The sequence below is a fragment of the Sciurus carolinensis genome, chromosome 19 (assembly GCF_902686445.1).
Source record: "Sciurus carolinensis chromosome 19, mSciCar1.2, whole genome shotgun sequence".
Lineage (NCBI taxonomy): Eukaryota > Metazoa > Chordata > Mammalia > Rodentia > Sciuridae > Sciurus > Sciurus carolinensis.
In genome coordinates, this window is record NC_062231.1 from 16,320,844 (window position 1) to 16,341,677 (window position 20,834).

The 20,834-nt window shown below is 44.1% G+C and overlaps 1 protein-coding gene across 1 annotated transcript in view; it reads right to left on the minus strand.

Annotated features, from left to right (window-relative positions):
* The window catches only part of Lmcd1 (LIM and cysteine rich domains 1), a 60,056-nt gene extending 42,093 nt beyond the window's left edge, over positions 1-17,963 (minus strand). Inside the window, exon 1 of the mRNA XM_047534592.1 lies at positions 17,798-17,963. Within this exon, the coding sequence (XP_047390548.1) occupies positions 17,798-17,839 (42 nt within the window). The 5' untranslated portion in view covers positions 17,840-17,963. The remainder of the gene's footprint in view (positions 1-17,797) is intronic.
* Between the last annotated feature and the right edge of the window lie 2,871 nt (positions 17,964-20,834).

Sequence of the window (20,834 nt, forward strand, 5' to 3'; positions counted from 1 at the left end):
GTAACTTAGTAGTTATTTCATTTAACAGATTGACTGTCACAGTACCTGTGGTCAAGTAGCCCTTACTTTACTTAATAATGACCCCAAAACACAAAAGCAGTGATGTTACTGTATATGGCTATAATTGTTCTGTTTTTTATTATTAGTTATTATTGATTTCTTACTGTGTCTAATTTACAAATTAAACTTTATCACTATGTACATATAGGAAAAAAACAGCACTCATAGGGTTCAGTACTATGAATGGTTTCAGGCATTCCCTAGGATCATATTAACTGTAGATAGAGTGTATGACTACAAACATTGTAGTGAGTTTGCTTGGTAATCTGGTTTGCTAGCTGGGTCTACTAGTAGTGTCTGCCTCTGCCTACTTTATTACTTGACATATTATGAAGCAAACACTGTAAGTGCTTGGTTAGGCATGAAGGGGGATTATCTATCACTTTCTTTTCTTTTCTTTTCTTTTCTTTTCTTTTTTTTTTTTTTTTGCAGTGCTGGGGATCAAACCCAGGGCCTTAGTGCTTCCAAGGCAAGCACTCTACCAACTGAGCTATATCCCCAGCCCTTTTCTTTCCTTTGTGATAATTTCATTCTTTTTTTTAGCTGTTACCCTCCCAAATAGGCAAAGAGGCGTAACATTCAAACCAATACTTTTTCCCAAGTTTTTCAACCCTGAGCAGGTCCTGATAGGCAGGACATTGGGGCAGAAGAGCTACAGAATTGAATAGAATATTTTGCATGGCTGGGTTCCCTCTCCCACTGTGTATTAGCCAAAGCCCTAGAAAAGGCATAACCTGGAAATAGTCACTGAATATCTCTTGTACCTTTCAAAGGTGATGAGGTTGGGGTTCACTTTGAAAAGACAGGGGATAGGGAACAAGTCAAACACCTATGAAACCTAAATGGTGTGATTCAGGGCTAGGGGATCGGATCTGTGTGATGGTGCATGGAAGTTGGCAGTCCCTAGCGGGACACAGACTTCTTTGTTTAGTTTTCTACTGGCAGGGTGCAAATGATGACCGAGGAGAGAGGAAACCAGCCTCTTGGGCTGCCAGCGTCTTGCTGATAGGCCATGTTTACACATCCTTGGATCCAAAGCAGGTCCACAAATCTTATGTCCAAGACCCCTCTAGACTGACGTGATAGGACTTTGAAGACCAAACTCATATTTTCCTTTGACATTTAGTCTCGTCTGTATGAGCTACAGACACTACCCAGGCTAATGAGAATAGTGAATTGGGCAAAGGCAGACAAAACCAGCCAAGAGGGGGCAAAATCATTCTCCTGTGTGTTTCTTTTTTGACAGTTTGACAGTTCCCCAAGTTTCCAGAAAAGTTCATTCTTTTTTTTTTTTCCCCCCCAGAGGCTGATTTAGTTAAATTAATCAGTGAGAGCATGGTCCTCCTACCGCCTACTTCCTCCCACCTCTGGACATTTTAATGGATCTTTGGAGACCACCCAGATTCCCAGAGGGTGGGCATTATTTTCACTGACTAACTCCTTTAGGTCTATAGAAAGTTAATTTGACTCTAGGGATTTCTATAGGCAAAAGTTGACCTTGCATTTCCTGCCTGCTTACAGAACTTCCTGTATAATCTTTTTCCCTTGGTTATCTTTTCTTCCTTCCTTGCCAGTTTTTTGGAAGATACACTAAAGCTCTCATTCTGAGCCGGTAGTTATGGAAACCCCCTGGGAATCTTATCCAGAGATCTACCTAGTAACTTAGGGGAAGTTGAGATAGGAAAAAATAAAGTCCCTATGGAATTCCTTCCTTCCTCCCTCCTCCACCCCTATTTCCTAAACGAGAACAAGCTGTTGGGGTCCACAGGCCTCATGTCTTCAGGTTACCCCTGGAAATTAAAATCTAATTGGTTTCATGGTTCTTAGATTTCAGCTCTTCTTAGACATCTTCTGAAATAGAAAACTATAATCCCAGGGCCAGCTATACTTAACTTATTTTACCCCCCAGTTTTATGAGACACTTCTGATTTTAGCAGCCTGAAATCTTAAGAATGTCGTTCTGTAAAAATGTAATTATATGTGTATATGTGTGTGTGTGTGTGTGTGTGTGTGTGTGTGTGCATGTGAATTCTAAATTTGCAGCATTACTGATCTTTCCAAGGATAACACACTTTTATTGGAGTTAATTTTGGAATGGGGGAAGACTAAGAACACCAAGTTGGAGGATTTTTAAAAAATCTTTCCTGTCTGAATCTTAATATCTTAAAAGGAAATATGCCATATAAATGTTCAGCACTGTTATTAGAAGTCTGAGGCCTTTAGCTTACACAACTGCTTCCTGCTGGGAATCTCAGACCTAAATTGCTGGTTCACTTATGGACAATGGAAGCATTCACACACACACACACACACACACACACACCTCAATCAACATCAATGCCTCCATGGTAAAGATTTTGTAAAATAACATTTGTGCTTCGTGGCTGTGTATTTAGCAAGGTGTTTTCGGGTTTAAAACAGAAATCCTACTTATAAATGACTCCTTCTCTCTTTTTTGCCAACATGTTTTTAAAACTAACACGAAATACACTTTTCAGTTCAGATATTTGTTCCTTCCTTTGATTGTTCCCCTGTACATACTTGAATTCTGCATTTAAGAAAATCATAGGTTCTTAGAACTGAAAGACCCTAACAGAATTTTTAGGCTGTGTTCTTTCTTTCTTTCTTTCTTTTTTTTTCTTTAAGCCCAGTTTTATGAAAGAAATTAGTGGATAGTCTGTCACTTTGCAAATAATTCTCTTGCAATGCCCAGTTTTGAAACTCATGGGACTCGGTTCAGATGTAAAATGAGAATTGCAGAAGCCAAGTTATTTTCCAGAAAATTATCTCTTGAGTAAATTGGGAATATCCTTTAACCATAGCCCGCCCTAGGAAAGAGGCCAAATTCCTGTATACCACTGAGCCTGTCCCCCTGAACTTCCCTCTCTGCTTGGACCACTTTTTTCTTCCTTCATCTAACACATTCCTCACTGTCTTTCAGTTACCTCCATGATCTCATCTTTAAAAACCTGGGGCATTGCACTTTTCTCTAGTACCATCATGATGGTAATGATTTCCTCTGGTCTGTAATTCTCCAATGTCACTCTTTCCTGCCAGACTGTAGTTTCTTTGAGGGCAGGGCCCTGCTATGCCTAGTTCATTGCTCTACTGCCAGTCCTTAGAGTAATCCCTTGCACATAGTAGCTTCTCAATAAAACGTGTGTAGGCAGTTTCTTCGACAGCTTGTTTTCTCCCTGCATCAGTGCTTCTTGTCACATCAAAAGCTAAAACATAGTAGAGAGGCTCCACCCGAGGCTGATGCCTGCCGAAGTTGTTAGAGGGGAAAAACCTAAAGCCATCCTGGTTTCCTCTGGTTTTCCCAGTTATAGCTCCCCTTGGCTGGACCATCCTCTCTGCAGTGCATCTTTAGTGGCTCCCTTCTCCCTACAGGATTCTAGCAGCAGGCTTTTGGGATCTGCCCCGATGGTTTCAGCTCTTCTATCCAGCTCTCGCCTTCTCTCCAGGTGCATCTTCAGTGCCTGGAATCTCCTTGTGCCTGAGCCCATGGGATGGCCACTTGCCCTCTTTGGTAGCAGAAACCCTGGTTCTCCTGTGTCAATGGTGTCCCTCTCCATCCGGTTACCTGGATCTGATGGCTGAATCTCAATCACCACTCATAGTAGACTTGGGGAAAACAAAAACAAAACAAAAAACACTTTCCTTCTTATTTCAGAACCTGGGTTGTCTTTGTTGGGCTGTCTGTGTCAGCCCTTGCATGGTGGTACCCAGAGGGTAAGAAATGATCCTCTGATGAAAGAGTTAGATCCTTTTCCTTCTGGAAGGTGACTTACTAAAGAGGGGAAATCAGACTTCTCTAGAGAAACTCCGTTGTGGGTTTCTTCATGAAGTGGAATATATTCAACTACTGGGAAATGTAGACAACTCAGGCCAGTTTGAGAGAATCAGTAAGCTTTGCAGACTTTCCATGGCATTTCTGGTCTTGACTTATTGCTTTGAAATATCCCTTCATTCACTCCTGCCCTTGAGATCATTTGCTGACCACGTGTTGGGGCTGCTCTGTGCACGTTAGAGCCTGAAACCTTGAACTTGAACTTTGTCTACACTATGCATTACCTATGTGACCCCCACAAGCAGCTTCTGCTCTTTCAACCTCGACTTTTTCCATCTTTAAAATGAGTCATAATCCCTACCTGCCTCACAGGGTCATTATGGCCATCACATTTGATAATACACAAAAGATATCTTGAAAACTGCCAGGTGCTGTAGAGATCAGGAGGCTCAGAGACGAGGTGTTTGTAAAACCCTACATCTTTCCTTCTTGGATTTTGTCCTCCTGTATATCATCTTGTGATTACTTGCTTATGATTTTCCATTACACTTATTACTTTTTGAAAAGTATCCCTACCTGTAAAGTGCATTAAACAGTAGAAGGTCGTCACAAAAAATATAGGAAGCAATGAGAGCGCCACATTCTAACCATGAGACCACCAGGGAAGGTAATAGAAGTAATGAAACAATATCATTAAATTCTAGCTGGATACAATTGCCTTGGAGAAGCACAGAGACTGCTCACCACCTCTTTACTGGGAAGTTGGGTGAGCATTTAAAGGCATTGTAAATGTCCCATGGACACTTTCTCCTTGACATAATCAGAAGGATGGAAGACCAGGAAAGGGGGAAATGGCCTGATGGGTTTCCGTGTTGTTAATGCACATCTGGGTATTGACTGCATTCAACTTGTGGCCAAATTCATAACATAAAATTGTAGAAGCCTGGAAATGAATTAAGTACAGAGGGACGGGCTTTGGATTAAGTTTCCTACACTTAATTCCTGTTCATCAATGACTCACTTTGCAATGGTGGCAATTTCTCTAATCCCTCTAAATCTCAATTTACTCGCCTATAAAATGGGATTGATGGAAATATTAGAAAAAAAAAATGACACAGCCTAATTCCTCGCACATGACCTCTGCATCATAAAAGCACTAACAGGCCTCCTGCAAGAAGAAGGAGCCCCTCACATCAAGAGCAGGACACAGGGAAGTTTCCAGTATTTTGACCTTGAGGAGTAGGAAATGATGAATAAAAAACTAAGAACAACCAGCCATTTCTCTACGAGCAAAGTAAAGAGGACAATAAAAGTGATTCATCAGATCATTTAGATGTTTAAAATATCTTCAAATACCAACCAACACAGCCATTTCACCCCGCAAAACTTTGAATAGACTTACGCAATCCTTTAAAAAAGAATGTTCCTGGTTAGCATGGTGTCAAAGACTTGGCTAAAATTATAAAGCACCAAGAGGTGTTGATATTCAGCATTTCTTTAAAAAAAAAAGGAATGCCAACTTTAAGTCTTCAGGATAAGAAGAAATACGATGGCCCAGGGCCTTCTCAGAATTTCTTGCACTTCAAAGAGCGTGTACTTGGCAAAGTTTCCCCCACTTTCCTGAGTTTGGTCAACGTGGCTGAGGAAAGGCAAAACTCTTAAAATCCGTGCAGATGGAACTTTTCCACTGGCCCTATTTTGGTATAAATATTCATCAAGGACTAGAAACTTAAAAGTAGATATCAGTCTGAGCTAGGAGTGGTCTGGACTCTGTTGAAGCCAGTTTTGGGTCCTCCCTTTGGCTCCTGTCTCTCAGGGGGACCAGGACTTCTGCGATCCCGGCCAGCTGCCTCCCCAGCGCCTGGAAACCATTGAAGCTTGTTCTCTGGGGACTTCCAACCCCAAAGAGAGGGCCCCGAGTTCAGAGGCACCTCTGGTGAGTTGTTTGAACAGGGGAAACAAATCAAGGGTTGGTTCATCCACTGCCGACAGCCAGTCCTTCAGTAGATGGGTTTGAAGGAGGTTAATCAAACCCGGGGCAAAACTTCGGGGTCTGTTTTGGCAGTAAAACAGCAAAATCTCAGGGTCTGCTTTGGCAGGCCGCCCTTCTCCACCTCTCACTTTCATTTCCTTTTCATCTTAAGATCCCTCCTAAATCCTCCCAAGGAGGCTCCCTCCCACTTTCCCACCCCATTAGGACTTTGCCAGTTCTGGCCCAGGTCTACCAATCACAAGGCTCGAGAGAAAGCCACAAGCGTGGGCGTCCCACTGAGTGGCACTGAAAGAGCTTAATGGTCCCCCCTACTCCATTCCACATCTGACTTTATGGCTCCTCTTCCCGTCCTCTCAGGGAGGGACACTCTTCTTACTCTTCCCGTACTTTGCCTTCGCCCCATGTCTTCACTCTAGTCCTTCTCTTTTCTATCTGGGGACATTACCAGGCTTTCAGGGAGCACAGGAAGGGGACGAAGGCATGGTTTCCATCCCTCAAGGAGCTTCCCCATGGAGAACTTCAGTCTAAACAGGGTATCAAGGCCCAGGAGTTAAGCGGGCATGGCCGTAGTCGTGGATGGTCCAGGGTGAAGGGACAATGGGTCAACAAGGCTGCAGCCATCTCTGCCCTGCCACTTTGCTGCCGCCATTATTCTCCCTCCCCCACACCATCTTAAGACCTAGATTGCTAGCCCGCCAACTTCCTCCTCCGTCATTGTCCAGATTGTTAGTAGCCCACGAAATTCCACTACCTAAGAATAGCTCCCCGGCCTGCCCCAGCCACTCTCTCTCTCCTTCTCTCCTCTCTCTTTCCCCTCCTCTTCTCTCTTTCACGGGGCCATTCAGAAAATTAAATGTCTGTGGAGTGGGAGTGTAACAGCACGCTGGGAGTTCAGAGGACAGAAATGGAGAGGCTTGGGGGCTGGAAGGAAGCTGGGCCCGTGGGGAAGGGGGCTTTCTCAGCAGGTGTGTGGGCAAGAAATAATATATTCAGGGAATGAGTGGAAGATCAGTTTGGGGGAAGAAGAATGTCGAAGGGGAATGCATGGCTGCAAAGGGATCCACTGTATAGAAACTTCAATGTCAAAGGAAGGATTTGGAAGAGTCTTAGTGGCAGGTCCTTGGGACAGAGTTCTCCCTTCATTTGATATATCCATGGGCCTGCAGCAGGAACTCCTCAACCCCTCTGACCCACCTCCTGTGCTGCTTATGTGTGTGTGTGTGTGTGTGTGTGTGTGTGTGTGTGTGTGTGTGTACGCGCGCGTAGTTAGATTATGTAGATATATACGTAGATATATAAATTGATATGTATACATACAACCATATATGTGTTTTTCTTTCCTACTGATTATCAAATATTGCCTTTTGTATTTTCTGGTGGTGCTTCAAAGTAAAAATCACATACAGTAAAAATTCACAAGTCTCACAATAGGTACTTGATTATATGTAGATCCCATGGGACCACACTTCCTGTGCTCTAGAAGTTTCCCTCATGCCCCTCTCTAGTCAATAATCACTTCTTCTTATAAAAGTGACCACTCTTCTGACTGATTTAGCTTTGCCTGATTTGAACATTATATAAAAGAAATTATATGGTGTCCCATGGCCTTGTTTCTGGCTTCTTCTACCCAATACAGATTGCCTGTGCTGTTGCGTATGTCAGATTTTTAGAAATGACTTATTAGTATTCTCGTGTATAAATAGAAAACAATTTGTTTACCCATTCTCTTGCTGATGGCGATTTCAATAGTTGGGAGCTACTTTATGGGACTGGGGATTGAACCCAGTGGGGTGTTTTACCACTGAGCTATATCCCCAATCCTTTTAATTTTTTAAATTTTGAGACAGTTGCTAAGTTGCCGAGAATGCCACTCAGCTTCTCAGGCTGGCTTCACACTTGTGATCCTACAGCCTCAGCCTCCCAGGTTGCTGGGATTACAGATGTGTGCCCCTTGGTCTGACTGGAACCTGTATTTTCAGACCAAGTCTGAAGTAAGTACTCTGTGAGAGAAAGGGTTTCAGTGCAAGATTCTGAATCTGGTCCACCACACTCCCATATTTCAGAAGGCTGATTTTCATCCTCTTAATGCAGCTAGAATCCTACTTGAGACTTCTGTTCTCCAAACTGAGGTTTAAGTGACATTTGATTTTCAAGGGGTGCACACCTCCCATGTGTACTAGAGAGAGTTCCTGTGTCACATGCATAACATGCTAAGTATCACAGAGTGTTTGTTTCCTTCTTTCCACATAGATTGCACGTGATCGGTTTTCTCTCTCTTTTTTTTTTTCCTAGATCTTTTTGCAAAAATTCAAGTGAGTTTGCTGGAACTCTTTTGCTGTGCCTGGGAGGTTCTTGAGTCAAAGTTGTAAGAAGTTTTCTGCACTCCATGTGGCAGGCTCTGCTGTCTGGCCACCCCAAAGGGGTTTGGTTGAGGAAAAAGAATAAGTTTTCGGATAAGAAAACAAAAGATATACCTCTGTGAATGGATGGCTACCCTGGAATGTATCTCCACTAAGAGAAATGATACTTCCAAGTTAGACGTCAGCTATGCTGGAGAATATGAGTATTGGTTTTGGAAGGCACAGAACTGGACTGTGACCCGATCCTCATTCATCCTTGTCTTTCAACACTCAGCTCACATATCGCCTCCCTGGGAGACCTTCCCTCACCTCCCCAGGTAAGATTAACTACTTCCTCTTCTGTTCTTTCTCAGTCCCACTTTCAAACCTCTGGTTCAGGTCTTTAGGTGCTGCTGTGATTCTGAGAATTCAACTAGGTTCCTCTGGTTCGGGGAGTCCTGTCCTTTTATTTCTCTATTTCCCAAAACAAAACATAACAATTGGAGAATGCATGTTTGAACAAACTAAATTCTTAAAGTTGGCTAAATCAAGTTAGGTAAGAAAGTTTCATTAAAATAATGTTTGGAATTTTTTTGAACCAGAAATTGAGTCAGGGGCATTTTACCACTAAGCTACATCCCCAGCTCATTTTATTTTTAATTTTCAGACAGAGGCTTATGCAGTTACCCAAGCCAGCCTCAAACTTGTGTTCCTCCTTCTTCAGCCTCCCAGGTAGCTGGGATTTTAGGAGTGCACCACCACATTTAGTTTATTAGCTCTTTTTATGGCAATGATAATTAGTTTAACACACATTCATTGTATGTCAAATACTGTGCTAAGAACTTAACAGATTATTATAACGAGTACAATGATGTTTAGGCCCATTTTACTGAAGAAACTGAGGCTCAGAGCTAATGTTCACTGGGAACAAGGGGCAGAATTGGGATCTGAATGCAGTTTTTCTACTCCAAGAGCCTCAGATCTCAATTCATCATAGATATGTGTGTGTATACATATGTGTATATACATGTGCGTGTATATTCGTATGTGTGTACATACAAATATACATGTATGCATGTATACACACATGAATTTTTTGTGTGCATGTGTATAATACTGTTAAAGCTTTATCTTGGGGATCTTAATATTTTGGGGCTCTTTTGGTTGTCTGGATATGAAAGCATCTCTCCTCAAAACAATGTTTTAAATGCACAAAATACAGTTACAAAGGAAACCAACTGTACTGAAGTAATATCACCATATAAAACCATATCTGGAATTTGGTAACATGAAATTAATTATTGAGATACAGCAGTGGAACTAATTACTGTCATTTCAGAGTAGGGGTAGGGATGAGTGTAAATGGTAGGTCAAGGACCCATCTCAGCTGGATAATAGGATATGAAAATACCTGATTTCATTGGGATCAAAGGCAGAGGGTCTTATAAACTTCTAGGCCTTTTGCCTTCTTGCATAATAGAAGAAAATGCTAATTTCAATGAGAAGTTATGGATATAAAGATGAATTTTTTTTTTTTTCTCATTCAAGTTCCCTGATACTCTCATTTCTACTCATAGATTCCTGGTTACAAACCTCTCCTTTATCTACTAACAAGATTTCCAAAAAATGTCCCTCCCATTCTTCTTCTAAAATAAGGAGCCTCCAGTGTTGGCCTCTCCTTCATTAGAGCCAGATTCCTTTAACACAGAGATCGATGGCTATGGAGCCTGGGCTGGGGTGGGCTGGCTGTCCTCCAGGAAGAGGGTAGAACTGGCATCCACCTTCCCTCCACCCCTTTCAGCCAGCAGATTACTCAGGTCAGTCACCTCAGTGGTCAGTCTTATGAACCAGTGCCTAGGAACGCCACTTAGTCATGTAGCCCAAATAGACGCTCTCTTCTTAAGAGAATCAGCCAGACAGGAGACCTTTCTCACTTCCCCCATGCTTTTGCCCTTTGGTGTCCCTAATATCAACATCATGAAAAAATAGAGCCCAGGGTGTTCAGTTGTCTCTGAGGACATGTGCTGAGAGTGGACAGCGCGTCTCCTTCTACACGTGTGCGACAGAACCGAAAAGGCCACTGGTTACCAGTAGCACCTGAGAGCTGCCAGGAGTCCCCTGGCCTCAGACGTCCTTCTGCTCAAGGCCTCTGGTCGTGTGAGTGTTGGGCAGTGTTGAGGTCAAGGAACACACAGAATCACAGAACACCGTCATGAGTTGGCCCATCTCCTGCTTTATGAAAAATGAATTCCACCAGATTTGCATTTACATGGCAGAGTCCAAACCTTTCTTATTCACTGTCTTGTACAACAGCACAGTGTCTGGCACATAATAGATGCTCAATAAGTAGCTGCCGCATGAAGAAGCTGGTGGCTATCACCCTAATCTCATAAGGAAGCCATCTGAGGGTAAACGCCTATGTAAGATCCCAGAGCTGGGGTCACAGACTGGTACTGGACAAGGTGAAGGCTGCTTTTGACAGGGGAGGAGCAAGACACCCAAGATGAACTGTTGCCATTCTCATGATTTTGCATAATGATACAGCCTGAGTATGTTTATGGCTAAGGTCAAGTTTAGCTACGAAGAGAAATTCCTGCTATCGCATATCTCAGGAGCCACATGTGATGTAGGTAAACCGAACTCGGTCTTCCCATGTCCCAGTGCTTAATGACCTAAGAGATTTTTGCTTTGTGCTGATGAGAGGGGTACCAACAACAGAGGGAAGAAGTATATAGGGATTCCTTACTGTGCGTACAGGCACTTAACCTGCTTTAGCTCATCCAACTTTCATTGAAATGCAGAGGTATCGTTTGTTGTTGTTCTCAAGTAAGGAACCAGGGGTCCAGGGAGGATTAGTAACCTGGCAAAGACTGTAAACCTGGCCAATGGCAGAACGGGCAGTTATATCTAGATCTATATGCTTGCAAATGTGTGAATATTTTGCTCCTCAAAATGGCCTCTGAACCTGTGGCCAAATCTCAGGTCACAGCCAAAATGTTTACCCAACCTTCTGAAGTTTGAGGATATGAGGTTGACACAAAATTGGGACACTCCAGGTATGGAAGTGACAGAGAAAATATACCTTTTTCTCCTCCATTCATAAAAGTTGCAGTGAGTTGAAGCGTCTTGGTCCTGGGACCACTTAATTATGTCAGTGTGAATTTCAGGTACACCAGTTGATCATTAGCATCTACTCAGCTCTTTTATGCAGTGATTCCTGTGCATTTGTTTCCAAAGATACATTTTAAAAAGGATCCAATATGTTAAAGAAGAGAAGAAAAAAAATCAATCCATAAACAAATCATGTAGATTTGAAACAACCGCCAGGGGTTGGGAACTGCTCCCTCCTTGTCATTCAGAAGAACAACTTGCCAAATGAAGACTTTGGTTTCTTCCCCTTTAGTGATTTTGTTTCCTTTTAAAGTATGTCCTGGTTGCATTATCATTTCTGTTTTTGCAAAAATATTGCTTCTGCATCAGATATTTAAGTACTAAATACACGTTTCAGCCGCTAAAAGAATCTCAGTGCCCATGTGAGACCCAACTTCCTGGGCTGTGGTTTGCTTGTCTAATTCACACGTTTTGGGTGGACCATGAGTCAGGCTGACCAGGCAAGCTGAAATTGATCAGGCATTCTGAGGCCAAGCCTACTCCCCATGCTAGAGCTTCCTGGAATCTCTGGGTATAGGAGCTCTAGGATTTTCTTTTTTAAGTGTGAGGATAATAGATGCAATTCCTTAAAGGGTCCCTCTACCAGTCACTTACCTAGAGAGTTCTATGAGCCTTCTAGAATAGCAAGAGAAATCTAGGAAGTCCTTACTAAATACCCAAGACATGGATGGCTTTGACTTGGTAAGGGTGACAGTATACTCATGGTGGTGACCAAGAGATATCAGAGAGGTAGAGATGCCTGGTAACAACAGGAAATTCTGGGCAGCTCCCCTTAGCCAATCAGTGAGTTCAGTAAGTTGGGAGAACCTGACTTGTGTGTGAAGCTCCTTCTCCACCAGATTTCTGCTGCTGGTGAATAAGTCTTAGAAGCAGAGAGGTCTATATTTGACTTCTTAACCTGTCGTTATGTGAACTTAGGCCAGTCATTTTAAACTTAGTCTCAATTTACTCATATGCAAAAATAATACTAATTTTTTTTTTGTAACAGTGGTCCTTAAGGCTAGATGAGAAAATGTGTGAGAATATGTCAGGCAACCTCTGAGCTTTCAAAAGATGTCTTTCCTGCCTCTCTTTTGCTTTCCCCTAAACTCATCTGTCTTCACAGAGAGCAGATAAGTCTTTGGGGAGACAGGAAGCCAAATTGTTGATGGAAGTAAGAACAAACACATTCTTTCTGAGGGGGAAAAAAAAATATGACAGGGTTCACTTCTCATCCAAAAGAGCAGATAAGAGACAAGGAGTTGATTCAGGATTTTCAAAAGCTTAGCGATTGCATTATCATTTCTGTTTTTGCAAAAATATTGCTTCTGCATCAGATATTTAGGTACTAAATACACGTTTCAGCCGCTAAAAGAATCTCAGTGCCCATGTGAGACCCAACTCCTTCCATCAAAGTTTCATAGAAAGCATTTTCTGTATCTCCTGCAGAGTCACGCTGTTGATAGGTGTGATTCCAAGAGTGGTTCACAACACCAGGAATCGTCTACATATATGATGTTAAGGAAATGCCCTGGTTTTGAGTGAGCCCTCTAGAGGTGGCTGGTAGCCCTACCTCTGGTGAGGTGGTGGCAGTTGCCTGCCATGTTTCTTCCTGGTATCAGATGAAAGGTAAAGGCGGAATGTTTACAAAGGAAGGTGATTCAAGAGTGACAGCTGTCTCCTCCTCTGGGGTGTCCTAAAAATGGCTCTGCAATTCTGCTTTCAGTGGAAGGGACTTGTTATGCGGGTGGATGGCTGTTGTCAAGGAAAGGTCAGCATGCTGCAGGCAGAAGCAATCTTGGTTTTCACCCAAGTTGTGCTGCTTCCTAGGAATAGTGACCTGTGCATAGTCACCCGGCGAGTAGATGCCTGGGTATTGTAATGACTCACCGCCCTGCCCCCCCCCCACCAGAAATCTATTCTTGAAATAAATATTTCATTGGCGTTGGATGAATGGTGGGGAATAAGGACTTGCAAGGCCTGCTGTACATCATGGTAAGTCTCCACTTTATTACACGCAAATAATTTTGCACACTTGGGTTGGAAAGAAAGGAGGAGCCTCCCTCCCAAAGTCAAACTGAATACCTCTTTGGGAGTCCATTCTTTCCTCACTTCCGCATGCCGGACAATATCCTCACTGGAAGTGGCCAGAGTAGGGGTGGCAAAGAAGGACACACACAAGCGCCATTGTGGCAGCCACCCCTTCCTGTTCTCCTTCCTCCTTATCACCTTTGGTCAGCGAATGTGGAGAGAAGATTAAATGACAGCCTCCTTAGAGGTGACCACTGTGCCTTCCCTGGTTTTCCACCTGCCTGAATGCTGGTAAGCCCTGCACTGGTCTTTTGGCTTTGGAGCTGAGATAGCTCACACTAAAACCCAGAGCTGACCTGTGACCAGATCTTTCCCTGTCTTCCACCATCACAGGTGGCAGATACACTGGCCTTACCTCTTCAGACACGCCGGCATGCTAGGGCAAGAATCTGCACTTTACAAAGTAATGGATTCAGCGTCTGTTTTTGGAGATCCTTTAAGAGGATCCTCGGAGGGCTGAGGTGGGGGCTCAGTGGTAGAGTGCTCACCTAGCACATGTGGGGCCTGGGTTCGATCCTCAGCACCACATAAAAAGAAAATAAAAGATACTGTGTCTACCTGCAACTAAATTTTTTTTTTTTTTTTAAAGAGGAACTTGGGTAATTCCATTGCCTTCCCTTCTCTTCCCTTTTTTTTTTTTTTTTTTTTTTCCTTTTAAATAAGACTCTCTTTGAGGCTGAGTTGCTTATACACCTATGGGCTTGCCTCCAATGTGTTGGCTATTAAGATCTTTAAGTGACAGCTTAATATGTTTTTAAGAGTGAGGGAGCCAACAGCAATTCTTGAGGAGCTGTGTTTACGTTGGACAGGCTTCCCTGGGCCACCTGCCAGCAGTTTTGCACACTGCAGGAACTGGAGGTGAGGCAGGAAGGGCTGAGGACAGAGGGGAGGACTAACCCAGAGGGCAGGAAAGCCAGGAGGGACATCATGTGGAGAAGTGTAGAGACGCCCCGCTGAACCTGGCAGTGCCTTTGGAAGTACTGTTACGTTAATGCCCCTTGAGCCTTGTGTTGAGGGGTGAGGACAGAACCCTGGGAACCAGATCCTGGGCACGTCGTGCACAGTCAAGACTGAGCAGGCCCTGTGATCTCTTTGTCCTCTTCCTTTCTCAATTCCCACAAATGGCTCCTTGACGTCAGAAGATCCTTGCAGAACCTACTAAGCTTCAGCATCCCTTCCCAGCCACTTCCAGGCCAGAGTTTGACCTCTCTGGGTCTCAGTTTCCTTATGTAAAAAGTGAAAGGGAACTGCAAGTCCTCCTCTAACCTTAACATTCTGTGACTCCAGAATGAAGTGCCCATGACTGGCAATCTCTGTTCAGAAGGAGACTTGGTTCTTGGAAGATTTTGCCTCTCTTAGGGGAGAATGAAGGCGCGCTCACTGGTCATCTGGCTTGGGTTCAGCTGAATGAAAGTTGGGCGCTCTTCAGAGAGGCAGTCATAAATAAAAGTGCATCATCCATTCATTAAAAAACTCTTTCAACCTCTATAGACCCACTGAATATGTCATCACTGCCAAGAATAATACTGGGTAATTTTAATTGAGTGTTCATGTGCTGAACTTTTATATACATCATCTTATTAATTTTCACAGTCACTTTGGGAAGCAGATGTTGCTGCTGACGCCTCAATTTTCGAACGAGGTGAGGATAGAAACTCAGGCTCATAAGCTTGCCCATAGCAAATAGCTAATAGGTGGCGGGGCAGGGATTTGAACCCAGACCTGAGACCAAAGACTACACTAGTGACCACTTTACTTAATAAACAGTAGAAGAACAAATGCATAATTATGTTTGGTTCCAGCAAAAGTAATGGCATTTGGCCTTCAAGGCCCTTCGTTACCAAGGAATGTTGGCAATTTCACCATGTTCAGCCAACTCCCTGGGCTAGGGAAGCTTCTCTTTCCTAGTGGAAAAGCAGATGTCAGCTCAACAGCAGTCAATGGAGCATTTGGCTCAGTATGGTTGAGACACTCAGAAACTGCCACCCAGCTCATGAATGTTTGTGACCTCCTCTGAGTCCCTCAGCCTGCCTTTCGGGGTTTAAACAGATCATCTCTAAGGCTACTCGAGTTTTGGAGTTTTTGTTCTCTCTTGAAGACCTTTTTATGACTTTCCAGCTGCTGGGGATTCCCACCCCTCCCAATTCTTTGGGAACAGAACAGCAGAGACCGTGTGTGTGCCATTTCAAGCCATTTCTCATTTTGTAAATAGGTCCCTTGCAGCTTGAAGAGTCTATGAAATTGTTTCAAAATGTCTAAGTGTGATTATGCATCCTGAAGCCAAATGTTGTAACCACCCCCCACTGTTACAGATTTAAAAAGTAAATATGCAATAAAACTCTCTTCAGCATGCTGTTGATACGAATAGTACTTAGTCACTGCTGTACGAGTTCAGGAAGGCGAGCTACTCTCTAACTCCCTTCCCATCCCTCCACTTTTGGGGTTGAACGCATTGGATAATCTACAAAGTGCTCTTCCCCCCAGATTGTTGCAATCCCAAGAGGTAAAAAATATCCACCCTTTCATCTCTCCATACCACATTCTTTCTTTAAGCCTGTAATTGGATCTAAATGGAAAATAAACCCTTCGCAGGCCAGAGGAATTGGCTCTAGAGTGTAACAAGGAGAGTCTATTCCACCTCCAATCCAGATAATCACACTCTTCTATGCAAAGGAAAATAAAAACAAGACTTCCTCCAAGAGCAGGGAGGTTTCCAGAGACTTCTTCAGACTTCATATACTCCCCATGATCTTATTGTCCAAAGACCAGGAATCATCTTACTTTCCAGAGGACAATGAAACTGTCACCTTAGCCCTGGACTCTTGGGAGAGGCAGTTCAAATGTGTATTCTACAATGCAACAAGTTTAAAAAAAAAAAAACAAAACCTTATGCATGTAATATCCCAAGTGCAAACACGGGGGACCAGATATTCTCCGTGGTTCATTCAGTTTTTTGAGTTCCACTGTGTGGCATGAAGTGCTGGGTTGGGGGAGAGATTATCAAGAAAGGTCTGCCCTCAAGAACTTCAGAAAAATGTATAGAAGTGAGAGCAGAGCACAGGAAACTCACTAGTAGGTAGAAACTGATGGGTACCTTCCAAAGGCCCAAAGTGTTATGGGAGTCCCATAGAAGGAGAGATGACTCGATTCTGCAAATAGTCCGGCAAATGCAATGGGGCAGGGTACATTCCAGAGAGATGCCCAGATTAAATGTGACTTGGCATATGCATGCACAAGGATTCACTGGCCTCTCTGGAGGTCTGCGGCAGGTCATCTATAGAAGGGCACGATTCTAAGTTGGTAAATGCAGGGCCTCTAAGGAATTGCCTGTCATTTTGATTCTGATGTGATTTTTTTTTTTTTTTTTTTTTTGCCTCATATTCTACCTCACAGATAATGGCAGATATCTAAGGAGGACTGTGTCCTAAAAGACTGAATTTTCTGAAATCAGAATTTAATAATTACTGTTTTGTGTAATGATTGCAGAAAACGTTACCATTGCTGTTATGGCTGCTGTGAGGGAAGTGGGGTCTATCAATCCTACTTTAGAGATGGGGTAACAGGCTCAGAAAAGTGACTTGGTCAACATCGTGTGTTGCTTAAAAAATGCGGAGCCAGGGTTTGAATACCTAAGGCTTCTCTGATAGTCTGTGGCCTGATGGAACCAACTCTCTGTAGCCCTGCCCCTCAGTTTCTCCTTCTGTCAGGCCTCACTTGTCTCTATTCCTTTACTCTTCATGACTTTTAAGCCTCCCAAGTGCGTTCAGGTGAGCAACCAGTGGGTTTTGGAGCTACAGGGCACAGCTGCAGGCTCCTCCTGCAGTAATTTACCCGTGACCTTCTGGGCTGCTGGCCAGCCCTTCTTGAAAGGGAAATGCACAGACCCTGGGGACAGAAATTAGTTCCCTTGTCCTAGAAATGCCGCCACCGCCAAATCACCAACTAAAGAAACTGTGTGCATGTAAGTTGGTGGGAATCCACAAACACGAGGATGGCAGCAAAAGAGAAGTCTTCTCCTTGGGAAGATATTACACGCCCTCAACCCTCACTTTAACCACTCCAGAGATGGCCAGGACCAGAGAAGCTAGAACTTTTCCCTCTATGAACCAGAGGAGTAACCGCCCCACAAGTTTTACCTTAATTCAGTTTTAATTAGCATCATCAAAGAACAAACACCCTTTGCAAATACTTTAACAATGATTTAAAGAGTGAATGTGGAGGTGTGTGCCTGTGAGCTCACACATGTATTCCTAACTTTTTTTGTTTTCTGTTAAGTCTTGGAATTTTATGAATTTCTCATTACCTCCCTGCTCAGCGATGGAAAGGAGAAGCCAGAAAAAGAATCTGGGTAGATTCAGACAGATCTCAGCTCACCTTCTGCAAGCGTGGGTTGAGGTTCTTAGTCACTTTTGCCATCTTCCTCCGGGATGGAGAGGCAGCGCCTGGCTTCTCAGGCAGAAGTGCAAGGGCGCGCAGCGGGGACAGCGGGTGTCTGAATGGCCAGGTTCGCCGGCCCAGGTAGGGGGAGCTCTGTGCTCCGCGGGGCCCAGCCGGGCTGCTTTAATTGGAGAGCCGGACTCCCTCTAAAACCTCTCCAGCCAATCCGCGTGCCCGCTCGCGCAGGGCCAGCCAATCCCAGCGTGAGGCTGCTCCCCTCCCTTTGGGTGGCCTCTGCCGGGAGGCTGCCAGCGGAGCAGAGCTGGGCCCTGACGTCAGTGTGGCCGCAGCCCCTGTCTGCCCAGGGCGGCTCACATCTGTCCCGGCTGCGGGGGCAGGAATCCGTCCCCACGCCCTTCTCCTTTAAAAGACAACGAGCAGAGGGTGGGGCAGGCGGCAGGCTGGGCGATCCATTCAGGTCAAAAGGGAGAGTGATCAAACAAGAAGGCGGAGGTATTTTTAGTGAGCTGGGTCCAAAAATAAATGCTGAGCAGTGTTCCCCTTGCCACCACCCTTTCTGCCTTGTCCTGGGGGGTGTGGGGAGGGAGGGGCGGAGGCAGGTGGCTTGCTGCAGCCTTGACTTGGGCTAACTTTTCTGAACCTGGGCAAGTTCTTCAGCCACCAAAGAGGAGAGGAGATTCTGAGGAGTTAGGATTTTTGCTCTTTTAACATTTCTAAAATACAAGTGGCTTCTTGTAACTTGTTTGAATGCAAATCCTACTTATTCTGGGAGTAAGAGAGCCCCAGACTTATTTAATAGATGCCCCCATGGACTCGTTTTATACAGCGGCCTCATCGTTGCCTCATGGATTATTAGGGTTTCCAATAGGTAGAGGAGGAAATGATGAGGGAGGGTTAGTGGTCCAAGGTCAAACTCTTCAGCTAGGCTTTATTTACCCTGAAAAAAGTAAAAAATGAGATTGAGAGATCATCTGGGAAGAAGTGGCTCAGGATTACAAACCATCAACTAGGAAATTAGTAATTTCATGTAGGCCTGGACAAGCAAGAGTCCATCTGATTTGAAATAACCTTAGAACAAAGTACCCTGGAAACATCTAACATGTCTTAAAAGATAGAAGGGCCAGGTTTCCTTACTATGCCATAGTATTCTGCAAAGTAGGGTTCCCCGAAGCATTTTTCCTCCCGTCTTGAGAGGATTAAACACAAGCTCTTTCATGAAGGGTTCATCCTGTAGCCATTGGCAGTGCCTCCTGCTAGAAATCAGGACTCCAGTGAGCTAAAATAAAACCTAGTTGCAGGGAGATTGAAGAGTGAACCTAAAAGTACATCCTTTTTTTTTTTTTTCTGCAGGGGACTAAACCCAGGGGTGCTTTAACCTTGAGCTAAGTTCCCAGTCCTTTTTATTTATTTTTTATTTCGAGACAGGTCTCACCAAGTTGCTGAGGCTGGCCTTGCACTTGTGATCCTCCCGCCACCACCTCCCAAGTCCCACACTGAAAACTAAACTAGTTTTTAACACATCATCATCTCCAGTAATCTCAAATCTTGATCTGGGATCCCAAATGGCGATTCATTTTTTTTTTTTTCCCCCACATCCCCAAAAGGGCTTTCCATTTGCGATTCACCTTTTCTAAGCTGAAGGGTGTTTGATTTCTCTCTCGGTGAAATGTGACTGTATTTAATGTTTGTCTTGGTTGCTCTCAGCTGTAGTACAGAGTAGAGGTGGAGAACACAATTTTTGAATGAATGGAGGTTGGGTTCTGGCTTTTAATTGGCATGGAGCAGCTGAGGTAAGGCTAGGGAGAGATGGCCTAGGATGTGGGACTTCCAGGATGTGCTGTCAAGGGACAGTGGCCCACGGAAGCCTGACTTATAACAGAAGGTTTCCAGGTGAATAGCCCTTTGAGTAGCAGATCCTAGAACAATAGCTCTTAAAGTGCAGTGTCCTGCTGAAAGCCTTTTTATTTCAGAGTGTGGAAACAGAAGCCAGGAGTGTAACAAGGGCAAGCTTTATCCCTTTCACACTAGGTAAGCGCCTTCTCAGTGAAGTCATTTCCTACACCTTTCCCAGCCTGCACCCCCTTCTTGCTCCATCTTGAGAAATCACTGTTCCACAGATTAGTGCTACTTTTAAATAATTCAATGCTGTTTAGTTCCAATCACATGAACTCCCTCCACTTCTCCTTACTTAATTCATTCATTTATTTATGTAGGTAGGTAGGAATGTACTGAATGGTACTGGGGATCCAAACCAGGGGTACTTTACCACTTGAGCTACACACTCAGTCCCTATTATTTTTTTATGTTGAGTGAAGGTCTCACTAAGTTGCAGAGATTGGCCTCCAACTTTTGATCCTCCTGCCTCAGCCTCCCAAGTCACTGGGTGTACAGGCGTGTGTCACTGCACCTGGCTCCTCCTTAGTTTTACTCTTGGGTCTGGGTACAATGTTGGAGGCAAGTATTGTGACTGTCTCTCAGAATGTGAGAATTAGGAGCTGCTGGGATGAGACTCAGGAGTCTCAGGTTGGGGGGCCCATCTCCTCTTTTCTGCAAAAGGCCTTGCTGTAGGCAGAGGAAGGGCCCCTGCTCTCTGCTCGAGCTTGCTCTCACCCCAGCTACAGATCTGACTTTGATCCTTCAAACCCTGCTCTTGACCCGCATATTCTGGAAGTACTGTGGTCACAGACTGGCCTGGACACCTGAACAAAGTATGACTACTTAGGATTGTTCAGGAACCTGGAGGAGATGTGGTCAATGCACCTCAGGGACACTCTAGCTCTGAGGTCATTCTTGCTTCTTTTTGGGGAAAAAAAAAAATGGGGTCTTTTCCAGTAGAGAGATCTGGTTTTCCCAAGCTTATTCATTTGTGGTGCCGGGATTTATTGGAAGCATTCATTCATCGATCCAGCAGTTTTGTGTTAAGCCAAGCCCTGTAGTAGGTGCTAGAGACACCCCACAAAATCCTTCCCCTTGGAGAGCGCGTTTGTCTGGTAACCAACATTGGGGTTGTCTG